This window comes from Scomber japonicus, chromosome 8, assembly GCF_027409825.1.
Source record: "Scomber japonicus isolate fScoJap1 chromosome 8, fScoJap1.pri, whole genome shotgun sequence".
Classification (NCBI taxonomy): Eukaryota; Metazoa; Chordata; class Actinopteri; order Scombriformes; family Scombridae; genus Scomber; species Scomber japonicus.
The window spans coordinates 2,659,914-2,682,932 of NC_070585.1; the positions used below are offsets into that span (position 1 = coordinate 2,659,914).

General features: G+C 38.8%; 1 protein-coding gene across 1 annotated transcript; it reads left to right on the top strand.

Annotated features, from left to right (window-relative positions):
- Nucleotides 1-15,278: 15,278 nt before the first annotated feature.
- Nucleotides 15,279-21,562, top strand: dnd1 (DND microRNA-mediated repression inhibitor 1). Its single transcript, XM_053324506.1, has 5 exons — nucleotides 15,279-15,302; nucleotides 17,890-17,995; nucleotides 19,711-20,036; nucleotides 20,641-20,773; nucleotides 21,006-21,562. The coding sequence occupies exons 1-5, from the start codon at nucleotides 15,279-15,281 to the stop codon at nucleotides 21,560-21,562; spliced, it is 1,146 nt and encodes a 381-aa protein (XP_053180481.1).
- Nucleotides 21,563-23,019: the final 1,457 nt, after the last annotated feature.

The following is a 23,019-nucleotide window of genomic DNA, read 5'->3' on the forward strand; positions in this document are numbered from 1 at the left end:
AGAGAAAGGAGGCCAGTTGATCAGTAAACCTTCACAGCAATGCCAGTCCACACACACACACACACACACTTCAGCAGTGGAAGAAGTACATACAGTATATCCTTTCCTTAAGTTAAAATACCCATACAACAATATGAAAATACTTTGTTGTAAGTGAAAGTCTTTATAAGTACCCAGCCAGCATGTCCATGTGGGCCCCACATGAGTTAAATGCAGGCTTCGTGGGTACTGAGTGGGCATGGGCTTGAACTGGGCAAATTTTGCAGGTCCCACATAGTTTCCGTAACATGGGCCCCACATATGAAGCCCACGTGTGTTGACTGTATGAGCCCCATAAGGGATGTAAATGGGCTAAGCGGGCATGGACATAAACAGGTTCAATTGTATGGACCCCATATTGTTTCAGTAACATTGGCCCCACATGTGTAACTAACCCATTTGGGCCCCACCTGAAACCCAGTCAGAACCCACTTGAAGTCCATATGGGCAAACACAAGTGGGGCCACCAGGGAAACTGCGGACAAACCCACGTGGGGCCCATATTGCAGCCCAAATTTAACCCTTATGGGGCCCACATGGACATACTAACTGGGATATTATTAAAGCCAGAATTGTCTGAGGGTCCAATAAAGCCAGTAATTTTCTAGGGGGTCAGTGCTTCATCCAAGGTATACTGTAAACCTGGTTAGTGCTACAAAATGATATTAGAATATGATATGATATGAGAATATATATTATATTACATGTTATGATGAGAGTTTGTTCGCAGACACAGAGACAGGATTGAGAAGTGAAGGGTTGTTTAATGGCAAATGGAGGGAGAGGGATGGAGAGTCGGAGGCAGGCTTGGAGGTGTCCTGGCTTGGCTCTAGAGACCTGGACACAGACAGAGAGGGATGAGTACAGTAAACAAAGCAACACTAGATTTGCTAAAGTACGAGTGGCTGAGAGCAGGTTGCTACCACTTATGTAGCACTGACTGAACAATATGACAGGTAATGGAGGGACAGCCAGAGTATTTGAGCCATCAGTGATGAGCAGATTGCCTACAGGTGTGCAGGTAGGCTAGCCAGATCTAGGAAGCCAGGCCCAGGGGACACAGGGGACACAGGGGAAGGGACACAAAGAAGAATACAGAAAAAACAAAATAAAGTCCAGCAGAACCATGACATTATATGTTAGACATGTTTTTCATTTTGAAACTTTTCTTTCACTGACAGATATTTTAATACATATTTGATTAGTAATTTTACTGAAGCTCACATCTAATAGGTATCACTGTATTGTAATACTTAAAATTACACTTTCATTATTGAAGTCATTATATTCTAAAGGTTATTGCTTATGATAATAATGGCAGACTGTTAAGGCTGAACATCTCACATATCTTTTGAATTGACCCTGTTGAAGGTTCTGACTGCTAAACTAATGGTAGTTAATATAAGAATTGCACAGGACAATTACAACATGCACAGTCAGCTAACACAGGATAAGTTGCATTATACTGGGTTTTACTGTTGTAACTGGTGAAATTGGAGCTAGTTTTAACAACTTCATGTATGAAAGTGGACATAATTGAGCTCAGTCAGACACCACCGCAACATGTTAGACTCCATGGATGAGGACCCGCACCCTATGTAGATATAAAGGGCTCATTCTATGCAAACGAAAATACGATGATTCTCATTTTCAGGTGATTATACACTAATTAAAACCACTAAATTATACACACAACAGTAGCAATTTGATAAATCACAACACTAATATGATCATACAGGGCTCATATTTACATGAATCTGCTATATTTGTGCAGAACACTGTGCTAAACAACCTGAGTCAGGCATATCTCTGATGAACTGGCACAGCTTGCACATCTGCCAGCACCATTTAGACAGAGATACAAAATCTGTTCAACTGGCTCTATGGCACAGCAGGGTTCAACATAACCTACAGACCAATGGCCCGGGGTCTGTAATAGTTTATGCAGGGCAAGTTGATTAAAAATTAAATATATAGTGATTCGCTGAAATGCAAGTGGGGAAGGAAGCGCTCTTAGCGGTGTATCTGATGGGTCATCAGATATGGTACACCAATACACCAGGGCTAAAAAAAAATGTCAGTGAAAGAAACTTACAATGCTACAAAAAGAAAGCTTTCTACTTTAGTGGAAGGAACAATATTCTTGGGTGGAAAGCAATGACTGTGGTATGCTTTGTACAGTTTGCTGGCTAACTCTCGCTTGTCAAGCCTAGTTCCCAGTTGATTTTCTCTGTCTATCTAGTGGGTGTTTATAATTTTTTTGTTTCTATGTTGAATGTCATGGTGGAATACTTTGTTCCAGTCACGTCACGTTTTAGGATAAATGAGCTTTAGATCCCGATTCCCGTCTTTGCTCCAGTGTCCAAAGTGAAACATGAATATCTACTAGACTTTGGTCAGTAAACCTTTTGGATTGTCTGGATTTAGTATTGCAGAGTATTTGTAGATCCTCTGGTCTTCAGGTGACGTAAGGAGGTGGTTTGTTGTTTTGCCTATCCCTGGGATTCTAATCTGTTTTACAACACCTTTGAAAATACAATTAGCTGATATGAATTCTCAGTCCTGCATTAAATTCCATTAAAGGAACCGGATAGGATCTCATTGACATTATTATTATTATTATTATTATCAGCCCAAAGCTCAAGGAAGCTGCTGATGCTGTAGAGCTTTACGTGTCTGGATGGATCCATAAAACTTCCTAAAGACTGTATTCAGCTCGGTATTCTTAACCTTAATGTCAATGTTGACTTAGCCTGTCTGAAAGCAGTACAAAGCCCATGTTGTTTGTCGTATTGTGTTAGCTTCATTTTTGCTCTTCTCTATCTTGTCCAGTCATATGAGCACACCTGGAGGTTTGTACTGAGGTATCCAGCCTTCTTTCCATCCCCTCGTCCTATTCTGACAAAGTTTGTTAAAATCTAAACTAGATCACAACTGTCAATGTAATTACAGTCATTAGATGTACATCTGTAGTTAAAAGTCCCAGTGCTGTTGTACTCTACATCAGCGCTCATGGAATGCCTCTCATCCAATAAAATTACTTGGTCGGAACCAACTGTTGTATAATTGCCATTATGTTCTTTTTCTCACGGTTTACTGTTAGTACATTTCTGCAGATGTCTCTGCCTTTATTTAATTGTTAATGTTGTTTCACTGAGGTTATTATCAAGGGATAAATAAAGACTATCTATCTATCTATCTATCTATCTATCTATCTATCTAGTTATTTAAGTCCAGTTATTAAGGAGTCACCAGATAAATCTGAGGGTTTGTGAGATGATTCACTATGGAAGAAAAGAAGAAAAAACAACTTTGTGCTACAAATGTGAAGCTAATTCTTTGAGACTTCAACAGTTTAAGGGGTCACAAGCCCAACAGATTGGGAACCACTGGTTTAATATTGATTATATTTGATGTGTTTTTTTTGTAAAATATGAATATAGACAATAACTAGTGAGTCCTGCTGTCAGATAAATGTAGTGTAGACTAAAAAGTACAACAATTCTCTCTGAAATGTAATGAAGCCAGAGTAGCATCAAATGAAAATACTCAAGTAAAGGAGTAAATTGAACTAAAGTGCAGTACTCTTACTTTTAACCACTTTTGAACATGTCGATAGAAAAAATACAGTCACACACACATACACACACATATAAAACTACATGAACATGCCCATTTGTCATTTTAACAGCAGAGTATTTAAACACTGTTCACCTGAGGAGCTACAAGAAGTGCTCCCACGGGGGCTGTTTTGTCACACTGTTTCCACTCTGCAGGCCGGTCAAGGCCACATGAATGTGTTCATGCTCTTCATAAAATCAAAAGACACTTACCTTCTTCTCTGTGGAGAGAAATATCTGCTTCGACTGCTAATGAAATAAAAACCTTAACTGTGAAAAACACCAAACTGTGCCTCAGGGTGTGAAAGCACTATTTTAAACCTGTATCTATATCTGCCTCACCAACATAAACACTCAGTATACAAGTAAGGTGTCTGTTTAATTTTAGAGGCTTAATGCACTTTCAATTTAGAAACAATATGCACTTAAGAAGCTGACAATGTAAGAATACTAATGCTAAAACAAGTGTTCCAGTCTAGTGTCACATTTTATACTTACATTTTCTATTAAACTACAAATTAAAGGAGAACTTGATCAACTCAGGTCAACTGAGCCTGTCATGAGAGTGACTGCTGAGCCTCTGAAGAGCTCTGTCAAGTCTGAGAAAAAACCCTAATGATGTCATAGTGACTCAACTTGATCATGGAGACTACACTGTTTTAAAAAGAAAGGCCATATAACAAATTGTGGCCATTCACCAGGCACAGAGGTCTCAGGAATTACATGTAAAAGTCTCTGGTCCCTGAAAAGAAAAGTGTTTGGGGTAACTGAGGGTTGCAAAGACTCACAAAGGAACTGAAGCACATACCTCCCGAATCTGAACAATACATTGAGTCAATCACGCTGATTGGTTGGTCCGTCTCCTGTCAGGAGGCGGTTTTGTAGCAGCAAAGAATAATCACAAACAAGTCACACACACACACACAAAAAAAGGCCCTCCCAGACAACATAGCTCAGACAAGAAGCTTCTGGCCTTAATTCAGGAAATAATAAACTTATGAAACTCCTTTTAAGAAGAAAGAAAAACCTGACCTGAAACATGTTATTTGTGGGTAGAAGAACTCCACAAGGAAATAAAAGGCAGGATATTGCAGCACTGCTTTGATTTAGACCTTTTTTTAGTTGTAATCATAACTCAAGGCACACTCATTATGTCTTTGTCATCATCAATATGAAACTTTGGTCATGTGATAATAAGTGTATAGGTCCATGGGGCGGTGGAAGGGTCATAACACTTGAGATGACAAGTTGTGATGACCACTTAGCCATCCGCTGTTGAAGACTGACTTTGCTTTTTACCTTTATTGTATGTGTATGAGTGATGTCATCATGGGTATTGGTATGGATTGGGTTTGAGACTAGGTTGAAACACATGAAGGTGAACCACTCAGGTGATGCATCCATAGGGAGCATCAAACTAAAGATACAATAGAGTTGCATTATGGGAACTGTAGTATCCTGTGTTTTTGAGCTTGACCCGTACAAGGGTCACATTACACCTATATGATTTGGTGTAGAAACAGAGTAGAGGTTTCTGGCACAACTTCACCTGCTTCTTCTGATGTACATGGAGAAGAAGTCCAAAAAAAGTCAAAGCTCCAAAAACACTTGTGGTATAGAACAACTTTATTTATAGACCAGCGCATTTCGGGATTCACGTTTCTTTGTCAGTGCTCCTTGTTCCCCCATGTTCGATATTACAAGTGTTGCTGGAGCTTCAAATCTTTTGGCTTATTTGATTTGAACCTGGCTTTTTTAATCTCCTGTGAGTCATCCAACTTAATGCAAGTATAATACTAACTCACCCTTCTACTTCCAAAACGTGTCAATTGATGGTGTACTTTAGTGAAGCATGCTCCTAAACTACTTTTCAGTGACTTTTGTTGACACACATTAAGGTTGAAATTGAGTCTCCTAAAGTTCTTGGACCAGGAGGCAGTTACACACTTTGCACTGCTGGTGGTACAGCTTGGGTGTAAACAGTAGAAGATGTGGACAGTTACAAAGTTCTGCCTCTTTCAGTGCCGGCTGCTGACTGGACACACCACAGTCTGCAGAAGTATTGAGGTACCATGCTGGGTTAGAGGGTTTTTTTCCATATTTGTTGCCCATAAACTACAAATTGCCTGTTTACTGCCAGCCATTCTCCAAAACATAACATATGTTTATATAGATTGATGTCCTACCTTCCAGGCAGACACTGAACTGTGCTGAGTGTCAGAGCATCAGCTCGTGAGCTTGGAGGAAATTCTGGGATCTTTAGACTCTATTTGTCCCTATAACAGAAACATTATATTTGATTGTATTTGAAATTCTTCAAATTCTCAGCTCCCTTAACACATGCACACATCCATCAAGTTGTCTTTACTATGATGTACAAGTGCAAATGCAACACTGTGTACTCAACCAATTATCAATATACAGAGAGCAAAGATTTGTTATGATATTTGGATGTATCTCCTCTAGGACATAACAGCTTATATAGTGTTGTTTATTACTTGATAAGATATGAAAATAAACATCGAAACCCGGTAATAACTCTTCCTCTACAGCAAAGATGCTGTTTTCTTATTCCTTTGTCAGTCAAGTAATTTGTAAATGAATCAATGTATTTAAACACAAAAAACACAATAATCATATTAATTTTTAATGAATGAATGAGCCTCGACTGCTCATGTTTACATCCTCCTTTATATCAAAATAACGATAAAATTTTGACATTCTCATATAGATATCTCTGTTTGGTTTATGGTGGCATGTGGTAAAGAAATGCAACACAAAATAATGGAGTGGTCTAAAATAAAAATGTAACACAATGTTGACATTTACACTGGTTGGCTAATTTTCTCTGCTAATTTGTTACTCACCAAAGATTTCAGATTAATCCCAAATGCAAGTACATCAACATCAAAATAACCCCTTCAGTATCACAACCAATAAAAAGAGAAGTTAAAGGTGCAGTGAGTAGAATTGAATGGCTTCTAATGGACTTGGCAGAAGTGGAATATAATGGGTGAATATGATGGGTTGCAATCTGCAACCTGACTGCTAGATGGCACTAAATCCTACACACCGGTCCTTTAACTCAAAGTGAAACATAAAAACAGGCTCAGTGTTTCTGGAAGCTCCTAGATTCTCTATAGTACTCTCTCTCTCTCTCTCTCTCTCTCTCTCTCTCTCTCTCTGAGATATGTCTTCCTTCATAAGTCTACAAAACAATCAGAATCACCAGCACTATTATATTATAGCGCCCTCTAATGACCATTTATGGGATCACAGAAAATAACAAAATTTAATGTGGGTTACACAAACAATGAAATAGATGTAATCTAGGAGAATATATTAATTATATGTATTTCTTTTAATTCTTGACTTTTTCCATCCTTGCTTATTCCATTTCTTTCTGTTTTGGCTTCAATTCTGATTATTCTAGTTAAATAAAGATTAATAATAATAATAATTTTAACCTATACTTCTAATTCTTACTAAATCCCAAACTCATAACTCTAAATCCAGTCCTAGACTAATTTCAATTTTATCCCCTAATCCCAACTCTAAATCCAAGTCTTAATCCTGAACTAAACCCTTTAAAAAGTGAGGAGAGTCCAAAATGTTCTCAAACTGGTTCTCACAAGGATGAAAGACCAAGAACAGGAACACACACAAACACAAACTGCCAAGCACAGACGGTTGTTACTGAATAAAACATTTGAGACACGAGTAAACCGACTTTTTTACCAGCTGAAGCCTTGCTGCAGGATCGGTGTGAGCCTTGATGTGCAGATGTGACGGGGAGTTGAATGAATCAGCGGGAGACCTTCCTCTCTCAGTGCACACACTCAGATAGCACGGCCTGTCTCACTACAACACGGACACTGCAGAGGCACAGACGGACAGCTCAGCCCATGTGCCGGCCAAGCAACTCATTTGATTTAGTGTGTGTGTGTGTGTGTGTGTGTGTGTGTGTGTGTGTGTGTGTGTGTGTGTTTGTGTTTGTGTTTGTGTAGAGAACCTGAAGTGCTTTATATGATTTGAAAATGTAGATTGAACAAGAAATATAGAGACAGATTCATACAGATTCTTTCATTTTCCAAAGTACAAGAAAAATACATTATAATATAAACCACTGGTTAAAAAAAAAGCATTCCGTTCCTTTACTTAAGTAAAATAAGTATTATCATGCTGTACAAATAATTAGTTTGAAGTAGAAGTCTTGCATTCAAAATGTTACTTAAATGAATAGTTGTGCATTTTGGGGAGAACATTTTATTATTTCTCTGGTGGAAAGATAGATATAAGAATTGACTCTCCACTCCATGTCAGTTAATTAAATTCAAAACCACAGATAGCAGCCAGTTAGTTTAGCTTAGTACAAAAACTTGAATCACCTAGCCTGGCTCTGTCCAAAAGTAATAAAATCAGCCTCCAAGGCTCACTAATAAACATATTAAAGCTTGTTTGTTTAATTCATACAAAATGTTGAAATATTCCTTTAAGTGAATTTATAGAGTCATCATATTGTTGTATATTGTAATACTGGATTATTGTTACAGGCGTCGAGAGGAGCCAGATGAGGTGGTTCGGGCATCTAATCAGGATGCCTCCCGGACGCCTCCCTGGTGAGGTGTTCAGGGCACGTCCCACCAGTAGGAGACCCCGAGGAAGACCCAGGACACGCTGGAGAGACTATGTCTCTTGGCTGGCCTGGGAACGCCTCGGGATCCCCCGGGAAGAGCTGGACGAAGTGGCTGGGGAGAGGGAAGTCTGGGCTTCCCTGCTTAGGCTGCTGCCCCCGCGGCCCGACCCCAGATAAGCGGAAGAGGATGGATGGATGGATGGATGTTACAGATGCATTCAAGTGTAAACAGTATTTCATGTAGCATTGGATTTAGAGATTGAGACCAGAATAACTTAACTAAAAAATTGACTGACCTCATATTTCTAGAGACACCTCAAGCTGTGGTAGTTTCCGCTTGGGTGTAAATAAGAAAAAAATGACGTGATCCTAACTAGAAAGGTCTCTTCCATTAAAGTCAATGGAAGCCTGTTAAATTCCAAGATTAAAGGACAGGTGTGTAAGATTTAGTGGTATCTAGTGGTGAGATTGCAGATTGCAACCAAATGAATGTATCCACTACCACCTTACTTTCCAAGCAAGTAGTAGAACCTACAGTGGCCATGAAACTCACAAACAATGCAAATGGCCCTCTCTAGAGCCAGTGTTTGATTTGTCCATTCTGGGCTACTGTAAGAATATGGTGGTACTACATGGCGGCCTCCGTGGAAGAGGACCTGCTCCCTATGTAGATATAAAGCGCTCATTCTAAGGTCACAAAAAAACAGCCACGCTTATTTAGAAGTCATTATACACCAATTCAAGCATACTTATGAATCAGACATTCATCTTCTCATCTGACTGTAATACATCAAAGGATTTCAAAAAATGACAGGCTCTTCCTGTAAAGGTCTTTTGCCTAAACATATGATCTAATTAGAGGTGTCATTTTTTAATGATACAATTCAATATTCTCCTCAAAACATATTGAAACTAAAAGTTGAATGATGACTCTCTTTCTCTCTTTCTCAGTTCTGGCTGTTGTATCAGATGAGCATATATTTGTGTGTGTGTGTGTGTGTGTGTGTGTGTGTGTGTGTGTGTGTGTGTGTGTGTGTGTGTGTGTGTGTGAACCAGACTAGACACACACAGGCACAAAATACAGAGACGGTCTGTAACTGAAACAAATAGCTCTGCTGAAAATCAAAGTCAGCGGTATGGCAGCATTTTGCTTTCCTATAAGTTACAGTATAATGCAGCATTTTGCTTCGTCTGGCTGACAAAGCAGCAGCCTCCTCTCAGTGACACACTCACAGACACCTGTACTATATCCTGCGACAGGCAGCACAACACACATGGCAGCGCACATGTGAGAGAAAACTCATCTTTGCCATGAAAACAAATGTCCCCGACCTTCAACCCTCTGCTGTTTGCACTCAGTATTTAGCTCAAGTGAAGTGCTTTTTGAAATGAAGTTCACGGTTGATTGTGTGCCCTGTGATACTATGGCAACCTGACCAGAGGTGTCATGAGTCAAGTTCAACTAAAGTCCCATTCAGACAGGATTAACATTACAGGGGGAGGTGAGGAATGAAATCAATTCACTGCGCTCCTCTGTAATTTAACTCGTGCTTCCAGACAGTATTTTAACCATGGGGAAATGACAGGATATGCTCTGTAATAGACATGTACATTCAGCAGGACAAAGCCTAAAGCCTCCCCAGGGGAGGGCGCAGGAGAGTTGAAGGTGAGGCAAAGATGCTGCGTGAGGTGAATTTGAGTCTTCGTGAAGTCATAACCAGTGGTGGAAGAAGTACTCAGATGCTTTACTTAGAACTAAAACCACCAATACATCAATGTAAAAATACTCCATAACAAGTAAAGTCCTGTAAGTAGGTGTAAGTATTATGAGCTTGATGTAGCTAAGGTATTACAGTAAAAGTAGTGCAGTATAATGAGTGATGTAGTATGCAGTATTACAGTAAAAGTACTGCAGTATTATGAGTGATGTAGTATGCAGTATTACAGTAAAAGTAGTGCAGTATTATGAGTGATGTAGTATGCAGTATTACACTAAAAGTAGTGCAGTATAATGAGTGATGTAGTATGCAGTATTACAGTAAAAGTAGTGCAGTATTATGAGTGATGTAGTATGCAGTATTACACTAAAAGTACTGCAGTATTATGAGTGATGTAGTATGCAGTATTACAGTAAAAGTAGTGCAGTATTATGAGTGATGTAGTATGCAGTATTACAGTAAAAGTACTGCAGTATTATGAGTGATGTAGTATGCAGTATTACAGTAAAAGTAATGATATATTATTATATATGACATCATTAGATTATTAATAGTGAATCGTCATCAGTGTTAGAGCAGCATGTTACTGTTGTTGAGGTGGAGCTAGTTTACACTACATTAAATACAGTTAGCTAGTTTAGTCCAAATAAATGTAGTGGAGTAGAAAGTACAGTATTTAGCTATAGTAGAGTAACGTAGTGGCATTAAATGGAAACACTCAAGTAATGTACAAGTACCTCAAACTTATATTTCAATACAGTACTGGAGGAAATGTATTTAGTTACGTTTTACCTGTGGTCATAACTCAATCAGATATGAGCACACAGAAATGAAACACATGCCTGAGAATCACCACATTTTGAGGTTTTCATTAGTATGACAGTAATGCCTACACTGCAAACAGGAACTGCTGATAGCTAATTCAGCAGACATCCAATGGTGTTGAAATGTAAAAACAGGGCCAAAAGAAGATAGCAGTACCTACCTGTTGCTGACATTACCATTGAATGAGTTCTTATGGGGTTTTTATGGGTCTCTCTCGATAGTTTTATTTTTGTCTGTCATCATATTGGTTGCCAGATATAGGCCTATATATGTAGATGTTGGCATGCTTCCATTTGTCAGAGTGGCAAAAACCCTCTTCCATTCCTCCAAGAAAAGCAGTTGTTCCTACAAACAAAACACAGATCCACTTTAAAATTCAAGGATGCCACTACAGACAGCATTTAAATCAGGTAAGTTATCATGTTTTATGATGTTACAACACTGTGGTTAAGGTCTGGTTAGGTCTAGGCACAAAAAACACTTGATTAGGTTTAGGGAAAGGTCATGGTTTGGGTTAAAATGATAACTTGAAATGTGGTCTGGGTTAAAGTTACTACTTTCTTAAAGATAGTCAACTTTCATAATCATGGCAATCGTGACAATTGTAGTAACAGTTTTTAAAAAGCTTTCCCAACTCACTCATGGAAGCAAATAACAGTCTCCTGCAAAAATCCACTAAGTCCACTTTTTGCAAGTTAGGATCTAACAGGCCATCCAACCCACCACCCCCAAATATGGAAATGTGTCAGCTTATATAGACATCATCTGAACTTTGTCACTCCCCTGCATCATAATTACTACATCTGCTAGATGACATCTGCCACTGAAATGTAACTATAGGTCATTTTTGACAGCTGACATTATGACCTATTGTGTTATTTTTCTTGGCAGGACAGTCTCTTTGTACATCAGCAGATCAGAACAGCATTTTTAAAGAACAGATTCAAAAATGTAGTGACTGTCTTAAACTGTCTGACAGATTTTGCTTGCTGTAATCATTCCTTCTGTTCATATAACATCAACATGAAAACATCCCTTCCTAACATCACTTCCAGTGGCATAAAATGGGACACAATTCTCAGTTCTTGCTCTGTGTAAGAATTCATTCCAAAGTTTATCTGGAGCTTATATGAGGCTTAGTTAAACACATGGAGTGGGCATCTTCCAAAGTTTCAGTCTTATTAGTATGAAACTCCTTTTTTGTGTGTGTTACTATCTCTCCATTGCAGCCCAGCATGGAAACGCTGTCAGGAGAAACACAAAGAGGACATTCAGGAAATCTCCTGGTCTTCATCAGCAGATAAAGTCTGCAGTTTTCACCAACCAAAGCACAAATAACAAGACATTCCATAAAATATAGATGTTTGTTTTATATGTATTGATGATTACCCAAAGCATTTGTTTCCTGTTTCTCTGTCTCTCTGTCTGCCTGTGTCTGTCAGTCTGCATTTTATGATGCAAAGTAGATTGTTTGGTTAAATTGGTATCTGTTTTTAACAACATTTCCTCCTTAAATAAATATAAATATATATATTTTAAGTGTATCTGCCTTTTTTTAGGTATAATAAAGTTTAGTTTGCAAAGTATCTACAGTACTTATCACAATCAGAGACATGCATTTTCTCGAAAATTGCGATATCTTCATTTGTTGTCCTCTCATACATGTTAAACCTCAAACATAAGCACATTATAAATATGAGGTGGGTAATACAGTAAGGGGGGTTAAATAGTGCTGAAAATATCATAACTCTCCTGTTGCATTCTAATCATCTTGACACCTGACACTTTCCATGTGCCAGTTGTTATGTAAGAAATAATGTACAGCTAGTCATTATATTGCATCGCCCTGAAACAATAATAATTGTAATGATACAACAATGATTTTATTAATTAAAAAATGATTTCATCGCTTCCACTAAAAAAAAAAGTCTGTTAGATTCTATGGTTGGAACTGCGTCCATGGCTACGTAAACTCTGTAGCCTTCTTAAAATGAGCCTACATAGCGTTATAATTCACATTAAACTGAACATGTCCATTGATGCTGAAGTGAGACAAGGTGAGAAGGATTTCTTCTGGAATACTGATATTGACATTTCTGTCCTTGTTCATCTTGCCTGGAAACATAACTGGCAACAATATTACTATTATCACTACTGCTTATCTCTTAAGTTACTATGTAGCGATAGGCAGGTAGGGGAGGCGAGCACCAGATGTACTGCTGCTGCCTGAATTGGAGGACAGGATCTTGTTCCACTTCTCCCTTTCTGTAATAATTGGAGTCCAGTAGGTTTTTTGCCACAGGATGAGCTGCAGTTGGTAATTTTACTGGACTTCTTTCTGTGGATTGATATGATTGGACCTGGTTTTTCAGAGTCTATGATCAGAACTGCCATTCTGACCAATCATAATCAACCAGTAATCAGTGGTAATCTCACCAAGCTGTGTAGTAACTCCTCATATGGGAGGCCCTTTCACACTTTTACAGTTACTGCATGCTCTATAGATTTCACTTGACAGATGACTATCAATGGACAACACTGCCAATTCATCAAACTGGTACAGCCAGGCATGGACTGAATGTTACTGTTAATACACTTTTCTCATAAGATGATTATTTTTATTCAAGCCAAACAACTGAGCTGGTACAAAGTAAAATTAGGGTGATGTCATTCAAATTTAAAAATGTCAACATTGATTAAAAATAAAATATCAACCAGAATAAAACTGTCTGATACCACTAGTACATTTACTGGTTCAATATGCAGAAAGAACCTTGGTGATATGTAATGCTTATCTTCAATGTTTTTGGATAGATAAATGAAGGTTTTTTTATATTACAAAGATATTTTGATACATTAGAATCATTTGTTTCATAAGAGAGAATGCAAACATAGTTTTCAGCCGATTCTCCAGTTTCTCCGCTGCAGGGAAAACAGACATGATACAACACTGACACCTTGTGGAATTTAACATAAACTACAAGTGATGGTCCAAACTTAATTTTACAATAACTAGACATTTAAAAAGTGGCTTTTCAGCTGGGTTACTGCTATAAAGAAAAACATTTGTTTATCATAAACAGCACTCTGTATGCAACGTGTATGAAAATAGATATATGAAAAATATGACTACATGAAAGAAGGTATATTTGGCTACGACTTAATTAAAGCTATGTGAGTCCGATTAACTGACTAATCATTTCAGCCCTGAATTGTTCATATTTCTGTCTTCTGACAGAGCCAGGGAGGGGGCTTCTGAGGCTGTAGCCCCAAATGAAAAAAGAAAATTCTTTTTGAATTCACTTTTTGTGAACAGTGACTTCAACTAGCTGCTGTTTTTAGTGGTGCTGGCTGCTTTGTTTTGTAATGACATTTTGATCTTATTGGTCTGTTTTGGTGTATTTGTCTGGTCTGAGACAAGGTTTTTTCTAGCTTGTAACATCCGTTAATCGTTTGAAAATCACAAATAAATAATTTACTCAGTAGTGGATGAATGTACAAATATAACTAACTACTTAATTTGAACCATTCAAATCCTACTTTATAAAAGTACAATAAATGACTCTGGAAAATACTCAAAAAGAATACAAGTAAACAAAATAGCTACTCTATCACAGTAATGTAAGGGTGCTCTGGGCTAAACCCCGAATTTTGTCAACTCCTAGATCCACCCCTGGGCAAGAGTCTGGCTTTTCTTACCTGATATGATTTTGAAGGTATAGTCATATTTGTTCGACATAACACTTTACTTCAAACAAGCATGTTTTATCTAAATGTTATAATCTCTTGTCAAGGGGGGTAAAACTTTGCCAAGAGCTCCCAACAGGAATGCCAGGGGTGCCATAAGGGGGTTAAAAAGTTTGAATCAAAATCAAGATTTTTGAACATTAGTTAAAAAAAATTATGAACATATCATCATTAATAGACATTAATAGAATATTTCATTTACCACTAAAATAATGCATTAAACTAACGCTTTATATTTATATGCTGGATATTACATGCATATCTACATAGTGTTATATTATCACAGCTCAATGTCAGTAAATAGTGTACACAGTGTGCGCAATTGCGCATGGTTGATGTGACCTGTGTGTGGTGTTGGGGCCCAATGTGATATCTGTTCATGGGGCCCAAAATCCCTGGCAAGGCCCCTGAGGAAGACACACCACAAGTAACCACAGCAAGGTTACTTTTGTTGCGGGATCATTTCCTCTGAATTTATTATCACTACTTAACACCTAACTGCGCAGTAAACCAGTAGTGTGTTATTTCTACTAGTTGGACTATTCAGCACTGATACATCTCCACTTCCTGTGTGGCCAGTTACGGCACGTGCGGACCGTGATGACAGCGTGCCATAAATGAGTTGACCAATAGTGGGCTTCTGTAAGGTGGGGACACGCGCAACAAAGTAGCGTCACTCTGCGTGAGGACATGATGATGGAAACTAAGCGGGAACAGGTAAATAACTAATATTACAAGCTGCGACACATTCTAACTCAGCTTTCTTGTATGTTTTTGTGTGAGTGTGTTGTTAATGACTTAGAAGGAAATTGGCGCGTGAACAGACCAACGTGGCTGTAGCTGTTATGACGAGAAGGCGCGAGACTACAGCAACAAGTTAGCTTCAGTTTGTTTTGGTGGCACGAGCCTTTGATAAGCAAACTGTGTGATGTCGCGTGACAGCTGAGTAGTACATAGTTACTTTGTTTCAGCTTTTCTGTTTGACTTGTTTGACTTTTAGTTTTTACTCTGTCTATCCTTCACCTGCTGCCGCCTGTTGAACCACCTGCTACTCATCACATTAATGAAACCCCCAACAATGTTTTTCTGTTTCATCATTTATTTTAACTATTTTCTAACTAATTTCAGTAGTTTGTATTGAAGTTTGAAACCACCTGGTTGTTGAGTTCTAGTTTTCCTTCAGTATCTCACCACCATTAAAACAGCCATTATGTTTATCACACAGCTGAGCACATTTGAACCCCTGAAATAAAATAAAAACATTGGCATTGGACGGTTTAGATACACAAATATAATGTGAAACTATGTGTAACTTTTCACCAATAACATCAATCTAATAATGATTTGGAGATGACTGTTTGTCACAAGTTATTAGAATAAGAAAAAGAACAACATAATCAGATCAATGAGCAAACAAATACATATTCAGTTTAATGTAGCAGCTCTGCAGGAAATTAGGTATTTATTTGTATCAAATTGAACAGTGTGTCCGCCCCTGTTTGGTGTAAAGGTTTACATGGTTGTAGGGCCTTGTGCAGGTCGGTCCTCTTAATCCATCTGACCATTACCACTCACTACCACAATATGTATGTGTGTGTTACATTCCCATTTCCTTCTAAAAACCGTTCAGGCTCACACAATAGAGTTGCACTTGCGTCTCTTCCATCCTGTAGGGAAAAGATGTCATTTTACTGTGTTGTGGAGCTTGACAGATACTGGATTTTTGGGGCAGATACCGATATTAGGGAGTAAAATAATTCTGATATCAATATCTTGGCCAATAATATTATATGTACATAATTGTGTTGCAATGATCCCTGAAATGTGGTTAGCAAACACTTGTGACAAAGATATTTAATGGAGGAATGATATTTAACAGTTTAACAATAAAGTTTATTGTATAAATTAACATCAGTGCATTGAAACAGCACACTTCATTGGGAATTTAATAATAATGATTAGCTATGAATAAAAAGTATATCCACACATATCAGACAATATATTCACCAATACCGATATAACTGTGATAGGTCAATATCAGCTGATAATATCGACTTACTGATATATATCTGTCGGGTTCTACTGTGTAGTAGTCCTGTTAATAAAGACATTCATATCTGTCAGTAATAATAAATATGCCTATTCTTGGCCAAAGTAAATTGTATTTATTTATTTATGTAACTTATTATTTTAGAACTTGTGTGATTGGCTGTGTTTGTTTGTTTTGCTGAGGTTGTTTTATTTAGTTTTCATTTCTTGCACTGACCAAGAGTAGCAGTCCTTATGTAGATGATATATAACTTGATGCAGGCTGACAACTCCTCCATTACCTCCTAAAACAACACAAGAGGAGTAATAACCTGTAATATCCACACATAGTTTGTTGTGTTTCTGTTCTGTGCTCGTTCAGGTGAAGTCAGCAGGTTGCAGCAGCTGTTTGTGCACACTCGTGTGTGTGTGTGTGTGTGTGTGTGTGTAGTGTAGCAGTGTCAGGGAGCATCAGGAGGAATACTGACTAAGCCTGCAGCAGAAGCTAAATCCTGAGACCCGCAGTTCATTTTTTCACATCCGCTCCCAATTCATTTGTATTTATATAGCACCAAATTACAAGTTATCTCAAGTCACTTTTCACATAGTCTAGAGCAGGTCTGGACTGTACTCTGTACACACACACACAACCACCTGCTCCCATGAGGTTTGCAGTTGGTCCTGCAGGATCCCAATCCCAATACAGTCCTCAACATGATAGACAGGTACAACAAGTCATAAATTACATCATTTAGACAACCATTCAATGTAAACTCAACATCATCAAATGGTATCTTGTGTGTCATATTGTCAATGATTGAAAATGATGCTCGACAGAAAGCATCACTTAATACTAAACTGTTCTGTTGGATTCCCTTATGATGTACAGAGGTTTCTGTGTGTGATCAGAATGACACACACACACACACACACACACACACACACACATATATATCTATATATATATATATATATATATATATATATATATATATATATATATATATATATATATATATATATATTTGTGGTGACCAAATTCTGCTCTGAACAGTCTAATAAACTCAGGAAATGGAATCGAATTACTTTGCAGCTTTTACAACCTGGAAAAGGCAACAGGGTGATATCATATATATACTGATATCATATACCACCCAGCTGTTGTTAGCTCTAATCTACCAGAGTCTGTATGATGTGGAGTCAGTAACAGATTCTAATCCCTTTCATAAGGTTTGGTCTTTCCCATGCTGTCACTGAAGAGCTGTTTCCTCCTCAGGTGTTGAACCTTGAGCGTGTGCAGGCGCTGGAAACCTGGCTGACAACAACCAACACAAAGCTGGCTCAAGTTAACGGCCAGAGGAAGTACGGAGGACCGCCTGAGGGTGAGACTCCTTCCAAACTCCAACACACTGCCTTTACACAAGATGACACAGACTTTATGTGGAGTACAAAGAACAGGTTCACCATTGTTTAAGTGTGTGTTTAACCAGCAGTCAGGTGTCTGTATGAAGAGTGGAAGAGGTTTTCCTTCATACTATCTGAAAGCACATTTGAAGGACATTTTTTAACAATGGAAGTGATGGAGGATGTCCACACAGTCATTTAATGTAGATTCTATTCAGCCTCAGCAGAGTTAGTCATATCAGTGATATCTGACACATTTACAGTCTTTTTAGCATCAGATTCCCTCTTAGTGTTTCCTGTTGAGCTGTGGTGGAAGTATAGTAACAAAAAGACTTTGCTACTAAAAACACTGTAATGATGAAACATAGAAGATGAAGATTTGACTCATTTGGCAGCTGAAACTTCATATTAACTTTTTCAATTTTAAATTACATTTTCACACAGAAGGAGGCTGTGAACATCTTGTCAAATGTATCTTGACACTCTCTCTGACTGCATGTAATATCACTGATGATGAGGTGTGATTAAGTTGCAGACAGAACCCTTCCTCACAGCTGTTCTCCAAATCCCTAAAACAGTAATTACAACCAGGTTTGGAGTGTGTCATGAGTTCACATAGGAAAAGTGACAGTCGGTACGCAGATTAAAATCCCCGCAATTCTGTGTGCTGTTGATGCACATTATTCTCCCATAATGCAATGCACAAAGGAAATGGAGGAGCTACTCACAGAAGTTAAAAGTAATTGGGAAAGGGTAGTGAAACAGCTCCAGCAACACCACAGGAAACGGATCAATAAGCACTGAATTCTAGTCTTTTTTAATACTATAAAAATGTGTATATGTATATATATAATATACAGTATACTATGAGTATGGAATTGGGACATAACTTTATTTTATAATTAGAAGATAAATCTTATTTTTAACAGGGTAATGGTAATGATAATAAATGAAACATATACATACACACTGGCACTGCCACCATCCCAAACCACACCCACTACATCTGTTACACATGTCGTCTGTATAAAGACTGAATGAGAAATACAATAAATGAATAGATCCAATAACATTATGTCAAAGTAAAGTCTACTTTAAACTAAATTGAGGGTAAATACAGAGAAACACAAGAACTGGTAAGGTAAACAAGCAAAGAAGTCTTGAATTGTTAGAAAGAAGACAGTGATCTGAGTGAATTGGGTACGTTTTCTCAGTCTGATGGAGCTTTAAACTTAAAATCTGTTCTCCTAATTTCACAATTAAAGATTTTATGCACAAGAAAGGTTGTTATTTGCTTGTAACTACACTACAAAACAGTTCACTTTATGGCTTTACATCATCATTTCAAACACTAGCTGCTGCATAATTAGCACATAGTTTTCTCATTGATTTCAGTATAATGAGTAAAAGACCACCTCACACTGTTTTGATGAGTAGCTGTTTGACAATAGAACAATAATTCATATAATCAATAATAATTAAGTAATGAACATAGCATAATGTAGTTCCTCATTTAAAAATATTGTTTCATGTTATGTTAGATAGCAGAGTACAGTGTTGAGAAGAGAGACAAATTGAGACTGAGTTGTGAAAAGTGAGCTAAAGTACTTGTGATAACATATAGTAGAAGCTGCATCACACTGAGGCTACACAAATAAAACCCTTTCTCTTCTCCTTTTCTTTGTGCTGCCAGTGTGGACCGGACCCCCACCAGGAGCCCGCTGCGAGGTATTCATCAGCCAGATCCCGCGGGACACCTATGAGGACCTGCTGATCCCCCTGTTCAGCTCCGTGGGGCCGCTCTGGGAGTTCCGGCTCATGATGAACTTCAGCGGCCAGAACCGCGGCTTCGCCTACGCCAAATACGGCTCGGTGGACGTCGCCTCGGAAGCCATCCGCTTGTTGCACGGTCACATGCTAGAGCACGGCTTCCGCCTCAGCGTACGCCGGAGCACAGAGAAGAGACACATCTGCATCGGAGATCTGCCGACCACCACCAAGCCAGACGAGCTACTGCAGGTACAACAGCAAGGTTGACTGTCTTGGTAGCATGAGAGAAGCTGTTTGATAGGTAAGAAAACAGCAGCATTCGATGTCAAAACAGATTCTCTATGAATCTACAGCCTGAATAGAACTGCACGTTTCAGCAAATCTACATTTTAACATATTTTCCTTATGTTATGTCCACTTCATTTACATACATGAGGGTGACATTTTAGGGAACACTTTTCAATGCAATGCATGGCAGTACACACCACCTATACCCACTATAGGGCCGTTTCCACTCCAGGAACTTTAGGGTAGTTTTACAGGGCCGTGACCATTGATGTTTGTCTTCATAGCAGGACAATCTCCTGCAACTTTTACAGGGGCAAAACCAGTCCATGCCTCGAAGTATGTACTCGAAAAATTCCCTGACTTGATCCTGATTGAGTATACTCAAAGCAGGATGTGACATCAACAGAAAGCGCCAAAATAAGCGCCTATAAACTGTCACAGAATGATTCCGTCATTTCCAGAGTCCGGTGGGTCCTATCAAGGGCATTTAAGCTTTTTAATGATATGTAAAAGGCTTTTGAATATTTATTACATGTGTCCTCTATTAACACCTACTTTCTGTCAGGTTCTGCGCAGACTGACAAGCGAGGTACAGAGAGTGTCTCTGAAGGCTGGGCCTGGTATAGAGGGGGTGTCTGCTATAGTCGCCTATTCATCACACCACGCAGCTTCTATGGCCAAAAAAATGCTGGTGGAAGGTAAAGGATCCAGTTATTACTATGAACCCTCTGATATGATGCAGAATGAATAATACTTAATCACAGTAAATCTACTATAGACAACCCACACGTTACTGGTTTGTGCCAATTTCTAGTGTCACCTCTCTCAAAATGACATTAATATACAGTACATTTGAACTTTGAGCACAAGATGTTCAAAAGGATTTTATGACACGTAGCCTCAGCTATACTTCCTCTCCTGTTTCTGCAGCATTTAAGAAGCATTTTGCATTGAGCGTGTCAGTAAAGTGGCAGACATCAGTGAAGTCGAGTCCAGACGACCATCAGCAGCCTTCTAAAAGCCTCCAGTCATCACTCATGAAGCCACCGAGCCACATCCCGAACTCTCTTCAGCCCTCAGTCGTGTCTTCTCACCTGGACAGCCCTCCATCCATGACCACAGGTTTCTGCAGAGCAGTGGGAGGGCCACCGATTGATCCCCCCCATCACCCTCACCCTCGCCGCTCCTCCACCTACCAAGAGATTCTGTCCGCAGCATTCTTAGGATGCCCAGTGATGCTCCTCCGTAAGATGTGCGAGGTGATTGGGGTCGGCCAGCCACTCTATGAGATATGCTACAGCCATGCCGGCTCAGATGGATTCCTCTACTTTACCTTTAAGGTGTGCATCCCGGGAATAACCACGGCCTTCAAAGGGCTGGTCATGATCTTACCTGGATCCGAAGGCTCTAACGTGCTGAAGGAGGCTCAGCAGGCTGCAGCCCAGAAGGTCCTGCAGTCTATTAACAACATGCAGTTCACCCACTGATGACCTCATAAGAAACACAGTCTACCTCGTCCCTACTGCACTGTTTCAGGATCTGTTTGTTTTGTCAGTAATCTTAAAAAAAGAAGTGTTTAATGGTACATGTTGTTTGTTGATTTCTGCATGTTTTTTACTTGCATGGTTTGTTTTATGCATGCTGTTTATTGTGTGTTCCTGTTTGACTGTTTCCTCATTTTAATTAAATGAGATTTGAAAGGAAAATATGATGGCTGTGTTACCTTTTGTCAGTGTATAGATAAGAACTTTACAAGGCAAGGCAAGGCAGCTTTATTTATATAGCACATTTCATACACAATGGCAACTCATGTGCTTTCCATAAAACAAACATTTAACAGTAAGAATTGGAAACAAAAAACATAAAAACATGCAATTTGCTAAATAAAAATAAAACCCACATTAAAACATACAAGGAGTCAGAGATGATACATATTCACCTTGATTAGTAAGAAACATTGATGCAGTACAGGAATTCTCTTAATGTGGCTGCAGGAACCTCAGTAATATCAACACCTTGAAAGCAACCCCAGGTAGTTCCTCATTTAGCCACTAGAGGGGGGTAATTGAAACATTATGAAGGCATAGACTTCACTCACTTCATTGGTATGTGCTGATCAACAGATGTGATAGTATCTATGATCAATATGCCCCTATTGTCTGTTTTCATCCCAAATCTGTCCTAAACCAATTGGAGGATTGGCTGTTCAATTCCCGGCTCCTTCAGTCCACATGTCGATGTGTCCTTGGGCAAGATACTTAACCTCAAATTGCTCCTGATAGGATAGGATACCAATGGTGTGTGAATGTGAGTTTCTCTCTGATGAGCAGGTTGGCACCCTGTGTGGTTGCTCCTACTGTCAGTGTATGAATGTGTGAATGTGACATGTAGTGTAAAAGAGCTTTGTGTGGTCAAATAGCTAGAAAAGTGCTATATAAGTACATACTATTTACCATACTGAGACAAAGCTGTCTTCTACATGACTCCATTACAATTAACCTATTTACTACACATAACTGACTCTGGTGTCAATTTATTAGGCGGCAGATGAAGACAGTTTCATATTGACTCTACTGTATAATATTTCACTCACACACATTCACATCCGTGTGAGCCCTCATGATACTAGATTTCGTTAACATTATTCATTAATAGAAACCTGGAAAATGTTCTCTTTGAACTCACTCTTTAATCCACTTCCTCTTGGCCTTCCACTCTGCTCATTACAAATATATTCACCTTGTTCTTTACTGATAAGATTCCCACCATCAGCAGCCAGTTCTTAGAGCCAGACCAACCGTCTGCAGCTGCCAGCTAACAGGGACACACTCCTCATTCTCACCTCTGACTGAGGAGGAAGTCTCCAAATTTCCCCTGAACTTCATCAACTCCTTCCTTACATGTGCGTTCCCTACAGCATTTAAGCAAACTGAAGTCACTCCTC